The sequence below is a fragment of the Vulpes lagopus genome, chromosome 2 (assembly GCF_018345385.1).
Source record: "Vulpes lagopus strain Blue_001 chromosome 2, ASM1834538v1, whole genome shotgun sequence".
NCBI lineage: Eukaryota > Metazoa > Chordata > Mammalia > Carnivora > Canidae > Vulpes > Vulpes lagopus.
Window position 1 is genome coordinate 59,337,299 of NC_054825.1, and position 18,611 is coordinate 59,355,909.

The window sequence follows — 18,611 nt, forward strand, 5'->3', positions numbered from 1 at the left end:
TCAACATACTCAGAAAAATCTCTCACTGCCTCTAGGGACCATGAGGACTCCGTCATGACAGGAAGTGATTAAGGAAGGGAGACATGATAGAAACAGGAGGAGGTAAGATGACCAGTAAATACTGAAAAGTTTGCATGTGGTTCTATCCATCAATAAGTATCTACATTTGGCCTAGCCAAATGAAGCAAATGGAACCCTAAATATCTACCCTCTATTTTCAATAGCCCTACTGTTTGGAATTGTCCCACCTAAGATGGCTTTTTTTTTTTTTTTTAAGACTTTATTTATTTATTCATGAGAGACACAGAGAGAGACAGAGAGAGAGAGGCAGAGACACAGGCAGAGGGAGAAGCAGGCTCCATGCAGGGAGCCCAACGTGGGACTCAATCTGGGGTCTCCAGGATCACACCCTGGGCCAAAGGCGGTGCTAAACTGCTGAGCCACCTGGGCTGCCCCCTAAGATGGCTTTCGATTCACAGATGTCAATCTGCTTGTAAGAAAGATGACAGTGTTCCAAATGATATCTTTGAATGCATTACTGCTGAAAAACAATACAGTTACCTCTATAATTTTCTTGTGTTTTGTGGTTCAAGTCTGTGCTTGAAGCAGTGACTGTACTAGACAGGACTGAATGATTGCCATTGAGACTGACAGAGTCTTCTCGATGAGTTCCAACCTAAGGTAAAAAAAAAAAAAAAAAAAGAAAAAAAAGTCAAAACAATTCAGGGGCAATAATTGTATAAATTGTTTTAATGGTTTTAATAAAGAAAACAACATCTATCACTCATCTAAATTTAGCAACTTTTGGGGGATGCTACTTTTCTGATTTTTGGATTTCAAAAGATTTAATGGTAGTATTGCTTTTAAATCAAAATATAAAAAAATAAAATTCCAACTTTCAAAGTTTATATCTCACAGAAGGTTGTGTGAAGCAAATGAGATACCAGAGAAAGCACTTTATACGCTATAAAACACTACACATTATAGCATCTGTTAATAATCCTACATCAATCTGAAAATCTATATGCTGCCTAAATAAATCCCAGTATATACAAATTTGCATTTAACAAAATACTGCTACACTCCAAGTAATAATAGTATTTATCTGTACTTTGGTATACCCTTTCCTCACACACACACATATATAGTATCTTGTTTTTTCTTCTTCCTATGTCTCCCTCAAAAATTTTAAAAGAGCAGCAAAAGCAATACAAAATGAAATTGACTTAAAAGTTCTGCATTGCCAGGCAACAAAAATGACATATATTTTTATTGTTTTAATCAAACTTACATAAATCACAATTAGCTTATTAGAAGGTAAGACATACAAATACTACCAATTATTTAAATAGAGTAGTATTTTTAGAAAAACTAGTTATAAATGAAACGTTTTACTAGAACAGTAGCGCATGTGTTTACTACAAGATTAAGTCTTTAACTAAAGAGGGTTATTGCTTGGAATTATACATAAGAATCACTGTTTTTCAATAAATCCATCAATCCCAGCAAACTCTTTTGGTTTGAATCTCTCTTGAGTAATTAATATAGTTTTTATCTTTCATGACTTTGTGTGAATTTTACCCTAAGAAGTTTATCCTTTGGTTTCCTGTAAGCTAAACAAAAGGCACCAGAGCAAAGTTTCAGGCAACAGGCCATTTGGTACTTGTCCTGTTTGGAACACATCAGGTCTTTCACCACACTTTTTAAGAAATATATGTTCTCCGCCCTTATTATCTTTAATGCAGCTTTCACTTTTTAAATTTTTCTGAGAAGGGGGAGCAGGAGGGAAGAGCAGAAGGGAGGGGGAGAGAAAGAATCTTAAGCAGGCTCCACACCTAGTGCTGAGCCCAAGATGGGGCTCCATCTGTCACAACCTTGAGATCGTAACCTGAGCCAAAATCAAGAGTCAGACACTTAACTGACAAGCCACCCAGGTGTCCCTTTAATGTAGTTTTAAAAAACCCACTTAATATATTCCCTATCTACTTTTAAATTTATTTGAGGATTAGTCATTGCTGATGATTAGTTGCTTTTTTTTGCTTATTATGAACTACTTAATCATCTAAGCAGAGGGCCAGTTCAAAACTCCAACTGATAAAAACAAATATAGTATAAATACAATATATAGCTACAAAATTTTTGGGACTTTAGGAGTCTAAGCCTATTCTGAAGATAAATACCACCAGAATAATTTTGACTGGCTGGAGAAACCACTGCAGGACAAAGTAAAAACTAAGATTTCTGTGTTTGTGTTTATACTGTAAACTTTAAAAGTTCTGTGATCTTTGGTAATATGTGCTAAATTTTGTTCTTACCTAGTATTTTGAGCTATAATACCAAGTAACTTAAAAGAGAATAGCTTTTTAAAGCTTAAACTTTTAAAGATATGTATATTTACTCTATACTACATGTGTACAACTCATTTAATAGCTCTGTAAGACAATATCATTGAATAGCCTGACTGAATTTTCATCCAAGTGATAACACATCTTCTGAATTCTTACTTCTTATTAGTAGAAACAATTCTTTGATTATCTGAATCTCAACTAATAAAAATGTCCTATCATTTCCTTTCTGATGAAAGGTCTGGAAAACTAAAGATTATCTATATAAATCTTAGGGCTTTTGCCTTTACCTGAAGGAAAATCATATGGCTGATCAATCTGTTTTGGGATACAAATGCCAGTAAATATTTTCATCTCTATGGAATACTATGAACTAAGTATATTTTTGGCTTCCAGAAAGAAGAAAAAAATTAAACCTTTGAAAAATGGTCTCAGACTAGCAAAAAGCTGCAAGTCTGGAGTTTTTCATGTTAATGAAGTTAGCAGGATTTTTTTTTTTTTTTTTTTTTTGTAACTTGATTCCTCTCGCAAATGGCCCTAATATATTTTCTGGAGAATTTGACTTTCACAGTTCTTAAGTTCTATTTAACCCTTGCTCACACTGGCTCCCATGTCCTCCTTTTAATCTGCAGCTACCCATTCAAATGGCTCTGTCCACAGATACAACAGGTGTATAAACAGTTCTTTGTCTGAGCTCAGAGACTGGGCCAGCCAGATAGGACCCTATGTTTAATTGTTCCTCTCGTTAGCATACAGCTGACAGGCTGCTCCTACTGGGGGGAGTAGCAGGGGAAGGCAAACCCCTAGGCCTGCTATGCTCTAAACTTCAATTATTATGAAGAGCTCTATTTCAGAATAAAAGACCCATCTCATTAAATGACATCATCCTGCATTCTGAATCTTCACAATCTGTGTATGGCCTTACTTTTGTGGGAGCACCCAACAAGGGACCTGTTTTCATTTAATTTGGCCAATAGCTTTAGCACCCACAATAGAAAAATGCTAAATCTAATTAGTTGATGAATAAGAGGTCTTGTGAATTAAGGAGCAGATTGAAAAGTACTCAGTATGAATTCCTCTCTGATTCTGAATTCTATTCTAATAATTTGTTCCATTTGTACTATTCACTGAATACTAATGATTTATATTAATCAGTATTAATCTACAGACTGATTAAAGGATCTTTATGTTCTGTATGTATTTTGTTTTACCTAAGTTTTAAGCTAGAAACTTGGTAGAATTCATTATGGTCCCTTTTTAATGATATTGCCATAGATGTATAACCTGTATGGTTTTCAAACTTAAAAGTTGGCATTTGGAACAACTTTGAATTTAAAAAATGGTAGCAAATCTCTTAAAAACCACTGTCATGTAGTTTGAATGAGAAAAAAATTAAATTGCCCATTCAGGAAAAAATTGGTTAAAAAAAGTAAAATACAGTTAAAAATAAACTCCAATTCATTTGAACCTAGGCACATAATTTCTATAGCATATACACCTATACTAATAAAATTAAAAACTGTCTAAATCTAAGATTAAAAGAATTCCAAATTTGGTATCGTGGCAAAAGTGTTAATTTTGAATAAATATTACTTTGCTTTTTATTAGTCTTTAATGAGTTAATCCTATTCTCTAACTGTTTTAGGATTTAGAAAAGAAACTTAATTTTTATTTTTAAATTATTACATAAGAAACTTTAAATCCTACAATTTAAGATTATTTATTCTGTTGTCATACAAGAACACCACACATCTCCAACCACAGTTTAAATAACAAAAACCTCAAGCAATTAAAAAAAATTAAGAAATGGTTGGATTAAATTTCCTCAGTACTTATAACAAAGAAATCAAGAGACCTCATGGATACAATTTTATAACATAAATAAAAAACATTTTAAGATTTGCATCAAGCTTCTATTAATACAAAAAGCTTTCTTTTAAGATTTTTTAAAAATTTTTTTAAATTTAATTTTATTTATTTATGATAGGCAAACAGTGAGAGAGAGAGAGAGGCAGAGACATAGGCAGAGGGAGAAGCAGGCTCCATGCACCCACCGGGAGCCTGATGTGGGATTCGATCCCGAGTCTCCAGGATCGCGCCCTGGGCCAAAGGCAGGCGCCAAACCGCTGCGCCACCCAGGAATCCCGCTTTCTTTTAAGATTTTAAAAATTTCATGAGAGACACACACACAGAGAGAGAGAGAGAGAGAGGCAGAGACAGAGGCAGAGGCAGAGGGAGGAGCCTGCTTCTGCGTGGAGCCTGATACAGGACTTGATTCCAGAACCCTGGGATCATGACCTGAGTCAAAGGCAGAACACTCCACAATTGAGCCACCTAGGTGCCCTAATGCAAAAAGCTTCTAATATAACTTAGCACGAAGTTAAAATCACTGTTGCAGGAATAACTGCGTACTTTCTGTTAAAGACAAAAGTGGTATCATGGAGCTATCTCATTGGGCCTCAGTATTCTAGATATTACAGCCATAAACAGATGTGACATACAATAACTTGGTACTGTTGAGACCTCTTCATAATGCCCAAATGAAATCAACAATTCCTTTTTGATTTTCCACTTAATATCAGTATTTTTTCCTGTCAGCAGTTTACTTCAAGAGTTTATTCTTAGGGGATCCCTGGGTGGCTCAGCGGTTTAGCGCCTGCCTTTGGCCCAGGGCACGATCCTGGAGTCCAGGGATCGAGTCCCGCGTTGGGCTCCCTGTGTGGAGCCTGCTTCTCCCTCTGCCTGTGTCTCTGCCTCTCTCTATGTCTATCATGAATAAATAAATAAAATCTTTAAAAAAAAGTTTATTCTTATACTAAATAAACAGGAGGAAAACTAAAGTCCAATGTTGACATTTAAGACTCTAAAAATCCAGATTTTGTGCTTTAACATTTAAACAGTGTCTCAATCATAACCTAGTAAGAGTATCTGACAAAAAGTCGTAAGTTTTATATTTTCTTTCAGCAAATACGGAGAAACAGTCAAAAATACTGAAAGGGAGTATGAAATTAAGTAGATAAAAATGTTAACCCCATTCAAAAATAAGAGCAAATATTAAAACTATGCTAAGCTGGCTATGCTAATTATATTTTAAAAAGTAAAATTACCCATTTTTTTAAATAAAGATTTTATTTATTTATTTGAAATAGTGAGAGTGAGAGAGCAAGGTAGGGAGGGAGAGGGAAAGGGAGAAGCAGATTTCCCACTGAGCAGAGAGCCTGATGCAGGGCTCGATCTCAGGACCCTGGGATCACGACCTGAGTCAAAGGCAGATGCTCCACTAGTAAGCCACCCAAGTGCCCCAAGAATTTTTTTTTTTTTAAGATTTTATTTATCTGACACAGAGAGAGAAAGCACAAGCAGGGGGAACAGCAGGCAGAGAGAGAGGGATAAGCAGATTCCCCCCTGAGCAGAGAGCCTGATGCAGGGCCTGATCTCAAGACCTTGGGATCATGACCAGAGCTGAAGGTAGATGCTTAACCAATTGACCCATCTAAGCACCCCAGAATTATCCATTTCTTAGTTACTCTTGTGACATAGTAATCTTTCAAAATACATAAAAATCTTTTTCTGGAATAATAAAAAAATACCAGACAATTATTTCATCTACAAGACAAGAAGATGAAAAAAAAAAAAATCCAAGACAAGAAGATGGATCTCCCACAAATCAACACTATTAGCTATGGATGACTTTTATTGACATAATCTTCCTATGACTGAAAAAAATGTAAAGAAAGTTTAACAGCAACAAAGTTAATTCCCTGACCAAGGGACACTATTTTGATTAACCTATCTATGTAGCCTTATACTATCAGTAATCTTAACAGCATTTTAGGCTGAGAGCTGGGCCATCTGTACCACTTTTATCTTGGCATCAATTCTTATTCTTCTACTTTAAGTGTGTCCTGGCTTACCTCAAATATTCCAACTACTTCAACAATACTGCCAAACTAATCACTAAAAAAAAAATAAGCAGACAGTTAAGACTCCAAGAGAAAGAAAAAAAAACTTGCTAACCCTTGTTACCTGACCTGGGAAGCTAATTTATCTTGTAACTCAAAAATTGGCAAGGTCTGGACTATTGGTCAAATCTGGTCCTGTTTTTTTTTTAATTTTTTTTTTTAGATTTTATTTATTTGAGAGAGAGAGAGAGAGGAAAAGAGAGAGAGAGAGAGCACAGTGGAGGGAGAAACAGACTCCCCATTGAGCAGGGAGCCCAATGTGGGGCTCAATCCCAGGACCCTGGGACCATGATCTGAGCTGAAGGCAGACACTTCACGAACTGAGACACCCAGGTGCTCCGGCCCGGTTTTTTACAAATTAAGGAGTTCTCTTTTTGTAAATGAAGTTTTATTGTAACAGCTACCCATTGTTTTCATAATGTCTATGGCGCTTTTATGTTACAATGTTAGAGTTAAGTAGTTGTGACAGAGACCATATAAGCCTGCAAAACTGAAAATATTTACTATCTGGCCTTTTACAGAAGTATGCTGATCCCACTTCTAAATGCTTGGAGAGAAAGCAATCATATTTAAAACCTGCAATTAGGATGGTGCCCTACAGTAATGCCCATGAGAATAAAAATTTTATTTGAATGTTCTGTGGAATTCCTGAAGTGATGTTTATTAGAATAATCCTATTCTTTGCAGAAAATAAATGGAATGATGAAAATTACATATTTTAGTGAGAGCTGACCTTACAAATTTTACATGGTAACACAGAATTTCTGATAAACTGGTATTTATGTGGTTATTTCATAATTTTGGCCATGTAACCCCCATTTTTAGGAGCCTTTAAAACAAATACCGATTTATGTTAATGTAGAGGAAAAGTATAAAAACTACCAGAAAGTTAAACAGGACCAAAAAGGAAAAGTGATTCTAGAATGTAAACATGTGTCATTTCTTAGTCATCATCAGTTAGAAGACAGAGAGACACGAGAGAATAATAAAAGCAGAAGATTAATTCTTGGGCAGCCCGGGTGGGTCAGCGGCTTAATGCTGCCTTCAGTCCAGGGCCTGATCCTGGAGACCGGGGATCCAGTCCCCACGTTGGGCTCCCCGCATGGAGCCTGCTTCTCTCTCTGCCTGTGTCTCTGCCTCTCTCTCTCGCTCTGTTTCTCAAGAATAAATAAATAAAATATTAAAAAAAAGATTACTTCTTAAAGATGGCTGGCAACAGTTATAATATGTCCCCCCAAATCACATACCTTCCAATAATATGAAAAGAGTGGATTCCACATAGGTGGGTACTGGGCAAATTACTGATGTCCTCAGCCATGGGTAAGAGCCACAAGGATAAGAATCTTCCTCAATGGGAGAGTCACTGGCTGACTATGAACTTCATTTCATTCTATCCTTGGATCTTTTTGCTGAAATTGAGAACTGAGGACTCACAGCTAAACTACTCATTTCAGAAGGATGGGAAATGAACAGTGACTCACCTGACAGTTTCAGATTTTTTGGTCAGTTAATAACTTTTACATTTTGAGGGTAAACCTGTCAGAAACATCTGTAGCTCCAGATCCACTAGAGACTGTATCTGGATGGAGCAGATATAGCAGATGATGTCTGGAAGATTTTCACCAGCTTGATTGCCTCTAAGAAGGCTATGGGAACTGGAGTGAGGAATGCGGTAGACACACTGAGCAGCAGTGTGGGCTTAGCTGTTGCGGCACTCATGCTCCTGCTCAGACTAAGCCGGATGCACCTCACATTGACAAGACTTTTTTCTAGACTATTTTTTTTCCTTTTAAAAGAATATTTCTGGCAGCCTTTTTGTTGATGCTCTGAAGTAGACAGCATATTCCTAGAGAACAGAATAGTAGCTACTTTTTAAATTAAAAACTTCAGGGCAACATTTAATGAAGTAATTTTTCCCTCTGCAAATCCTTCTAAAATGCACTAGATTTCTACGTGACTTTGTAGGACTAGATTTTGAAAAGTCTCTTTCCAACTCACATCCAAAGTTCATAAAAACAACCTCCCCAAGATGTTCCATTTTATACAAATGCTACATTTAATTGGGAGAAGCCAGAGATACATCAAATATTGTACAGGAGCAGTGAGCTATGAACAGGGAAGAATTAAAAGGTGATGAAGAAGTGAGAAATAACTTCAAATTTTGCAGTTCAGACAAACTTGGGATTCATATATATTGATTTTCAAGGCATTCTTCTAAATAAGGATAAGCAGTTATTTCAACAAAACAATTCATTAATTTGACATTCTACATTTATATTTGTAACAAATACTATATTATATACCACTGATATTATTTTATTACTAACAGTGATAATACTCCCTTATATTTCTATGACTTTCATAATTTAAAATGTTTTCACATCTTATTAGCTTTCTGGTAACAACACAAACTAATTTAGAAGGCGCTTGCATTTCAAGGTTTTCTGGCATTGAAAAAAAAAAACCCAAAACTAGTTGTTAAGATATGTAGGCTATCTAATGTCACCTATGTTGCCAAAAACATTGTACTTGGGAAACTAGGCAGTGATGTTTGATGTTTACTTCAGTTGCTACAAAATGAATATAAATGGCTGTCTGACACATGAATGTGAAAGTCCGGAACCTATCCTATTTTATAGAACACAAGCCTTCAGCATTTGGGACACCTAATTATTTCGATGATAGGTGAATTTTACCCTTGATCACATGGCTTACAGGTAGAAATCTGTTTTGTGGGAGAATATTTCACAGCATGCAATAAATCCTAAAAACAATGCTATAAACATTCAAACACATGGCATCAGTTGAATTGCAGGTTCTAAAGAGCTTCATTCCTTTAAAAAGACAATCTGGATAAAAAATGGTAAGGTAGGACATACAACAGAATTTTTTTTCTCTCTAAAGAATTGTGTATTTAAAAAGATGGATTGAATTATTTTATTCTCTTCAGAAATTAATTGAACATTGTTTCCTTTCATTGTCACTTAAATTACAGCTATTCTTAAAACTACCCCATTTTTTTCTTTATTTGGTAAGAAAGCTTACATTTGGACTAGTACAAATAATTTCACATTCCTTCTGCTTTTGAAGGGTGATTCCAAATTATAATAAATGGCCGTTCTAGACCAGAACCCTTGAAATTCAGTCTTTACTGTTTTTGCTCTTTATACTTCCTACACACTATTTCAAGGCAAAAACTGTTCTGGTGACACATCTGGAGGAAAATAACTCTAAGTTTAAGCTAAAATGGTCTTGTAGAAAGTTTTAGCTCTTTGCACATGATCGTAGCAGGACTTTAAGGGCCCATGTTCAGCCAATGACTCTGCCTAATAAGTGTTTTTAAACAAGAAGGACCCTCTCTTCCAAAGATTTCATGAAAAACATTGAAGACTATACTATAGGCTTTAGTGGTTATTACAAAAAAGATGAGCACTATTTTACCATTGAAGCAGATCGACTGCTTGTAACAAGGTTTGATCCACCATAGTTTGAATTGAGGCTTCCAATTGATGCATTATGGGATGGTCCCAATAAACTGTGTATATCACTGTGACCAGCAGGCAAACTAGTAGACGGTCCCACAGCATGGTTCCGCAGCACATGGATAGCATCATCCAGTCTGTCTAAACGATCCTCCATTCGAGATTGCTGTAGGAATTGAAAAAAGACATGGGGTTACTGCTGGTATCTGTTAAATTAATTAAACTGCTATGTTTCCTACTTTGGGATATATGGAAGACAGCAAGTCAAATGTACTATATCAAGTAGCTTCAAAAGCAACTACCTGCACTACTACCAAGAATCAAAGAAAAGATATTTGTCAACTAAACAAAATTAACAAAGCTTCAGAAACAAATCACTGCTTCATATAATCTATTTACCAGCATACCATGAGGCTATTTCTTTTGGCTTCCTACAAAAGATGAAGGCTAGTCTGCTGTGTCTGATAATTACAGGTGATTAAAAAGATAACCTGGACTTTAATACTGATCTTTGAAATGAGGGCAAACTTGGGGAAGGGTCCTCAAGTCCATCAAGTTTAAGTTGTAATTTTGTTTTAAGCGAATAAGCATACCTATCTGAAATGATGAACACATCCAAATATGTTCTTTCACAAAACTGAGGAAATGATATTGTCTGTGGATACACACATGCCCCATACACAAACATATTAGAATTTTAAAAATCAAAAGCACATGCCAGCAGAGCTCTTTTAAAAAGAATCATTCTCAATAACATAAAAGAACAAAAATCTATTCTTACATACTGTACAAAAACGAAAATGGTCACTGATTTTAAAAGACTTTGGAGTCTGTACAGACTTGAAGATTTTAAATGGATAATAGGAAGTATAAGTAATTGAAACACAAAAAAGGCACCATCTAAAAGAAATAGTACCTCACAGACATCCTTTAAGAAGGACATTGCATCTTGCAAATGCTCGTGAAGTTGCTGCTCAACTCGATTTTTCTGGCAAAGTCAAGACAGAACAGGAGGCAAAGCACAGGTTAAGATTAACTCCAAAAGAGATGAGGAAATAGCTGATGTGCATGTCAGCATAACATGTTAGTAAAGTTAACGCGGAGACCTGCAAGATCTACTTGTATTAAGGTATGAGAAGGCTGGGATTTAACAGCAAAGTTACAAGGTTAGCATCTAAATAGCACACATTGCTTATATTTGTTTGCAAAATATGAGAGAAGAAGACTTTCCTTTCAACTATTCTGTTAGTCACAGAAAAAGAACTTTTCTATTTGTAACCTGGAATTACTGAATGATATATGACTTAGCATTCCATCAAGTCATCTTTATTATTTTTTTTATAATACTTTGTAATTCTGTGGTAAGCAATGAAAAGCCACAGTAGTTTACATTCTATTGCAAATTATTCGCCCTCAATACCCAGACAGGCTCTTTTATTCTGTTGCCTTATTCATTTTGTTAAATAACATTTTTGCTTATACAATTAACATGATACATTTTTTAAAAAAGAAAACATGAGAAGTAACACTTTTCATGACAAATATAATTGATATTATAAACTTTTAATGGACATGTAATAAACTATATACAGAATAGACACATAAGAAAGAGTAAAATATACCATTTTCCACTGCTGGACTAATTTTCTTGCTTTTACTTGATCTCTGGGCCTTTTTGTTTGTTTCCTCTTTTATGTAAACACAACAATATAGAAGAATTAAACTCTAGATTTATCAAAGAAGCAAAAATCCCATAACTCTATTTTAACACCAGCTGTCCAGCCTGATGTCCCAAAGAACAGATGGCAAAAGGCACACCCAATGTGTCTTATATTGTTAAACTAAATCAGGCCATTTGTTAGCAAAGAATTTGTGTGTAATGCTATCCTACTGTTTTTTTACTCAAGATTTACTGAAAAAATGTACTCTGCACTGTCAGATAAAAGTGACCTGTTTATTTCTAAGAGGTTCTTACCAGGGAGTGGAGTGAGTTTTCATAACTTGGGGATGAAGGAGCTTGCCCTCCAGGTCTGGGCCACTGACTGGTACCTGTTAAAACAAAACATGAAAAGCACATATACATAACCTTGGTTAAATCGATGATCTTGATAATGTTCTGAAAGAAAGGGTAAAGGTGCTCTGTAGTTGTACATAAACTTACGTAAACATTTTTGTTCAGCCTTCAGCATAGTATTGCCTACTTATAAGCCCAACACATTAGAAAAAAATCTTTTTCATTATTCATACAACAGTATTGGGAGTTTAAAAAAAACATAAGACTATACTTTAAAAATAACTATTTTTTAAAAATTTGTATTAGTTGGGATGCCTGGGTTGAGCCTCTGAGCCTCTTCCCTCAGCTGAGGGAGTGATCCCAGTCCCAGAATTGAGTCCCACATCCAGCTCTCTGTGGGGGGCTTGCTTCTCCCTCTGCCTGTGTCTCTGCCTCTCTCTGTGTATCTCTCATGAATAAATAAATAAAATCTTAAAAAAAAAACTGTATTAGTTTTATTAGCTACTTCTGTTATATTTTGTAACAAAAAAAAGCAGAAACAGATCCATAAATACAGAGAACAAATTGGTGGTTGGCAGAGGGGAGGGGTGCAGGAGGAAGGGAAAAGTGAGCGAAGAAGTGGGAGTTATAAACTTGCACTTATGGAATGAATAAGTCATGGGATGAAAGGTACAGCATAGGGAATATAGTCAGTGGTACTGTAATAGTGTTATATGGTGACAGATGGTAGCCACACTTGCAGTGAGCATAGGATAACATATAGAGCTGTCAAACCAGTATGCTGTATACCTGAAATTAATGTAACACTGTCAACTATGCTTCAAAAAACCAAAACCAAAACAACAAAAACTACTTTTATGGTTTGCATATTCTTCAGACTTTGTCCAAAAGCACACATTATCTTGAGAAAATGTACTTAAAATATACATAATTTAAAATTCTGTTCCTCCCCCCATGGCTTTACATAGTCTTTATGACAATGTTAATAATGACTGTTAATATTCACCGGATTCTCTAGATCATAATTTACTTAACCATCACTATTCCTTCACTATTGATGTTTTGGCTGCTTTCGGTAGGCTATTATGAATCGTATCTAAATATTTCCATATTGTGAGTGGTAAACATTGTTTACCACTGTTTTCCATTGTTTTCATTGGAAACACCATTGTTTACCATTGTTTTCTTTTTGGAAACATGTCTTGAGGATAAATAGCATTTATTTGCATGCATGGAGCCCAACATGGAGCTTGAACTCAAGATTAAGACCTGAGTTGAAATCAAGAGTCAGATGCTTAACTGACTGAGCAACCCAGGTGCCCCAAGGATAAATAGCATTTCTGAATTAAAAGGTATAAACATATTTATGATCCTTAATTCACAAAGCCAAATTACTGTCTAAAGTGTCCTGCTACTTGTGCCATTAAGTTATACACAAATGCACCAATTTCAAATGACTGCAAATGCATTTATCTATTAAACATTTTCCCAGCATAATTTATACCAACACACATTATTTAATTTGGAAAGTATCAGTATGAGAACTGTTAAAGGTTGTTTGCCCTTCAACTTGCAACATAATAATAGAAAAAAAAAAAGAAGTTCAGAGTAGAAAAAATAAAAAGGAAAAAAACTAAAAACAAAAAAAAAAAAGGAAGGATTAACTCGATGTGTTGGGGAGAATGTAATGTAGTGTTTAAATGGTCTTGTCAAGATAGCTTTAAAAAAAAAGACAACATACTTGATCAAAAATCTTATTTCATGACTGTGCATTTAGAAATAAATTAAAGAAAATAATGAAAACCATCCAAACAAATACATGTTATTGCTCTTAATAAAAGCTTCAGGGACAGGCAGCCCGGGTGGCTTGGCAGTTTGGCACCGCCTTCGGCCCAGGGTATGATCCTGGAGACCCAAGATCAAGTCCCATGTCGGGCTCCCTGCATGCAGCCTGCTTCTCCCGCTGCCTGTGTCTATGCCCGCGCCCCCCTTCTGTGTCTCATGAATAAATGAATAAAATCTTAAAAAAAAAGGTTCAGGGACAACCTGAGTTTTATTAGAAATCCAAAACTAGAGAACTTGAAGGTTTATTTAATTTGTCTCATTTACTGCTAACTGAAGTTTTAGCATGTTTCACCAACCAATTCACCAAATAATGTTGTAGATTATTTGCTACATTCAGAAAACATTGATAAACTTATTACAAACTTATATTAAGTCATAACTATTATAGTTCACTTTCACTGAATAAACTGGTAATTCTATTCCCATCAAACATATATATTTTGCAAGTTAAAAAGTTGGAAAGTTTCTTAACCTGATTATCTCTCAATTATATGCATGTCACTGCATATAATTTGTGATTATATAAAAAATATTTGTGATTATATAGAAAATATTTGAATACTAAAACTGTAAGAAAAATGTTAATGTACTTCATCAGATAATTTTTTTTTTTTACTCATAAGCAAATTACATATTTTGAGGACTACTACAAAGTTTCCTGCTAGACACACAAAGGTAATCCTAATTCAACTATATAAATCATGGACAATCTAAAATTGTGCAAGGAAACAGAAGCTTGTGAACTAACTTATTTAACAAGCAGTATTTAGCAACCAGAGAAATCCAGTAACTGACTACATGAAGAATTCATATAAACAGCATTTCTATTCATATAAACAGCATTTCTATTTAGCCCGTACCTCACCACTGATTTTAGTGCACTGGTACTTCCCAAGCACAGATGTAGAATTATGAATTTTCTGTGGGTAAGAGGTTAATTACAATTCATTTTGAAAAAGACCCCAAATGACTTTGAATGTAGCTTCTTTTAAATGTTTACAATATTTTATTTTTAGACATTTTGTTTCATCTTTTCCATTTCCCTTTGGTGATCAGCCTGTAATAGGACTCTAATCATAAAATTATTTAATCTGTATAGGATATTAATACAAATTTTCTGTTTAAACACCACAGGATTGTTAGCATGCATCTGGTTGGCAACAGAGGCAATTTCTGTGGTTCTTCAACTAGTTTAGTGTTGAGGAATGAAATGTGCAGAGTTACTTAGATAAGAAATCACTCACAATCGTTATTTTTTTTACACTGATGCGAAGAAATCATATTAAAGTGTATATGCAAAATGGAATTCATTAAACTGGAAAAATACAAATACACTCAAACCTGTTTTGTTTTTATTATGGGATTGGCCTGCCTTAGTGTGACATACTTGGTTAAAACAGAATATTAACGTGCTTAAATCACTGATAACTGTTCGAACTTCATAGCAATGAATGCCAAGTTATACAGTTCATGGACAGAGCTCCTTGAACCCCAGTTAGTCCTTTCAAAAAATTCATGTTATTAGTCACAAAAGGGATGACTGGATAGTTTAGAAGAAGTCAATCCCAGAGCTGATGTTGGCATCTCTATCTCTAGCTTGTCATCATCAACTGTAGCATTATTACACACATATGGAAGAGAATAGCGGATTTCCTGCCTTCTTTCTCTGTCACTTGATATCTGGTGTAGACATATCTACTCACTTGGGGCTTATCCTTCCTTCTATTATATAAGCACAACCTTTCAACTGTTTTTGTAGTTAACAATTTCTGTAACTGCCCGGGCCTTTTAGGGATCACCCCAAAGAGCTAAGCCCTTATTCAAGAAGGATTGTAATAAACTTACCTGCTCTTAAAATTTAATGACCATTTCCCAATAATAAGCTAGCTAGGTGATTAGGAGAATTGAATTATTTGGCTAGAAAATATGGACAGGCTTTCTTTCATCACTAAATTCAAAATTAACCTAGTGTTTCTGATCTGGTCTCACTCTGAATGGAATTTAGAGTTAACTGGTTAATAAATTTAAAGACTAGATACCAACATTTTGAATGGCTGAAAGAAATTCTTAAAATCATTTATCATGCATTTTCTTATTTTGTTAGTTGCCTCCCTTTGTAATCTCACTTTATTTTTTTTAAAGATAGATTTATTATTTATTTATTTATTTATTTATTTATTTATTTATTTATTTATTTATGATAGACAGAGAGAGAGAGAGAGAGACAGAGACAGAGACATAGAGACACAGGAGGAGGGAGAAGCAGGCTCCATGCCGGGAGCCCAACACGGGACTCGATCCCAGGACTCCAGGATTGCGCTCTGGGCCAAAGGCAGGTGCCAAACCGTTGTGCCACCCAGGGATCCCATAATCTCACTTTAAACTCAAACTTGCATGAGATCTTTCATACTTGGAAAAAAGTTGGATAATCCTTAATGTAGCACTGAGCACTCTGCTTTCCATAATTTGGCTCTTGCCAACCTTTCCATCTTAGTGTTTCACACTTCGTTCGTGGAGAGTTCATAATCAGTCATCCCCATGACTCCAGATGAAGAAGTCATGTGCTTTCTTGCATCTGGATCTTTGTTACACTCTTCCCTTTGGACCCAGGAAAGCTTTCTCCTCCTTTTTAAGTCCTGTTCTCTTCATGAAGTTTATCCCAACCACTCTAGCTTAAGAGTGAATTCTGATGGTTGTATTTTTATGTGTTTATCTTTTATTTTCTCAGCTAAATTGAAAATCTCCTGAAGTCAGATAAATGCCTAACACCAAACACACTGACAGATGATAAAAATAACTATCTCATTGATTAAACTAGCCAAAACTAAGGAATCTTTTCTTCCCTCTCTTCTCTTCCTCACTATTTCTATTGTACATGTTCTCAAGATTGCTACTGAGTATTGCAGTTATTAAACCTTTATTTATTTATATTCCAAGAGTTAGAAAGGCAAAACATGGTTTTGCTTGTCTGCTTCCCAAATTCCCTTAGTAAACACACCCTCTTAAATACTTGTGTCCTTTCCCAAATGGACATAGTTATCTCTCTTCCACCTTGCTGCTAGAGCGCTGATTTTGTTCAGAAGGGGGTGGGGTATCTATCTTTTCCTGGTATGAACCAGAAAAGAGTAACTCTATTCTTAGCTCTTGGGTAAATCCTGATGTCTAAGATAAACATGGTGGGTTCCATTTTTGTTATGAGCAGGTATGTTAGGGTCCCAGTGCTGGCCAATGACTCATGAGGGCCAATCTGTTGAAAAGGCTTCTGAAAAAGATTCTTACAATGCAAGGCAAAGATGGCCCTTTTTCTTCTAATGAACATGGTTATGTCCACATATGGTATCTTGAATAGCTGAACTTGCCACCACCAGGGTGAGGAAGAACTGCAAAGAACTGTGAGGAGCTCTGACATACTGGTATCCAGGAATTTGCCTTGCTATGGGCTTCTTGTACAAGATAAGCAAGCTCCTTATTATTTAAGCTAGTCAAGACAAGAGATTTTCTTCCTTTTAGCCTAATTCATCCCGACTGATACATGATAACTATCTCAGAAGTGCCTCATAAGCACACTCTAGGTAGAAATAGATGTTCTTGGCCTGAAAAGCTCCTAAGGAAAATAAGTGGAATTTAAACAGGAATGATGGTTGCCTTAGAAGCTGCCTATGTGGCTCTTCACTTGTGTCTGACTGATGCTCAGGCATAGAGAACAGGACAAATGTAGAAAGCACACAGTGGGTAGATTTTTTTTTTTACTCTAGATAACAGGCTACTACCATAAAAGGTACCAAATAATTTCCACATATTATAATGGAAACTCTGGTTTGCTCCATCTTTTTCATGTGAATAATTTATCACATTATGCTTTCCTTTTTCCTTCTCCCTTTACCTTTCTGCCAATTTAGGGTGTGTGCATATGTCTGTGTGGGGACAGGAAGGAAAATACTAGATACAGGAGATGGGAGAGAAGTGCAACTGCATAAAATCAGTCTTTGATGTGCTGTTTCAGTGGGAATAAAGAAAGAAAGAATTTTTCTTTGAATATGACTGCTGAATTGAATAAGAAGCCTATTAATACCTTCATTACACACTTCAATAGGCCATAGATTTTCATTAATCAGCTGAATTAAAGAGAAAAAAGGGTATCACTCATTAAACATCAAATAAAGATGGAGGAGGAATGTGAGATTTTACTTTGGACCATTATTTTTTGAAAAATGTCTAAGTCTTCCTAATCTCCATTTTAGTGATGTCCCCTCATAAATTCTAAACTCCTCTGCTGCCTGACTTCCCATTCAGTATTAATAAAAACCAAAGGGCAGCCCGGGGGGCTGGTGGTTTGGTGCTGCCTTCGGCCCAAGGTGTGGTCCTGGAGACCTGGGATTGAGTCCCGCTTTGGGCCTCTTGCATGGAGCCTGCTTCTCCCTCTGCCTGTGTCTGTGCCTCTCTCACTCTGTGTGTCTCTCATGAATAAATAAAATCTTTAAAAAAACAAAAAACAAAACAAAAACCAAAGGACATTTTTACAGCTCACTGGGCAGAGGTTAGAAGGTGGGAACACATAGTAAGAACTAATATACTCATCTCTGAGAAAGAGGTAAACAGGCTGTGGCAAAAATGCCACTGATAATTTCAGTAAAACTGTGCCAGAGGGGTGAGTAGGGTTAAAGTTACATCATTCTTCCTGTAATTTCAGCTCTCTGTTAAATAACAACTTTAAGTCAATGGGTCTTTCATAGTCCTGTCTATGCGGGGAACAGCTGTTCAACTTTTACTAGACAGCTGAAGCCACGGTGTCTGAGAAAGTGGCAGAACCCACTAAGAGCTGAAAGCAGCTGCCAGCAGTTCATCATCTCCACACTGGAATGCTTCTTAGCAGAGTCACAAAGCTAATACACAAAGCACAGGTGATAGCCAGGGCCTTGATATATCAGAAACTCTCAATAAAGCAAAAAGGTTTAACAACAAC

At 35.8% G+C, this 18,611-nt stretch overlaps 1 protein-coding gene across 13 annotated transcripts in view; it reads right to left on the bottom strand.

Annotated features, from left to right (window-relative positions):
• TCF12 (transcription factor 12) overlaps positions 1-18,611 on the bottom strand; it is a 383,835-nt gene that overhangs the window by 17,896 nt on the left and 347,328 nt on the right. For 7 of the 13 annotated variants that reach the window (XM_041743077.1, XM_041743075.1, XM_041743079.1 and 4 more), the window contains 4 exons: positions 11,765-11,838; positions 10,706-10,777; positions 9,749-9,955; positions 562-676 (listed from right to left, as the gene is read on the bottom strand). In XM_041743077.1, coding sequence (XP_041599011.1) covers positions 562-676; positions 9,749-9,955; positions 10,706-10,777; positions 11,765-11,838 — 468 coding nt within the window. The remainder of the gene's footprint in view (positions 1-561; positions 677-9,748; positions 9,956-10,705; positions 10,778-11,764; positions 11,839-18,611) is intronic. The other 6 variants (XM_041743080.1, XM_041743082.1, XM_041743081.1 and 3 more) reach the window with 1 other exon arrangement.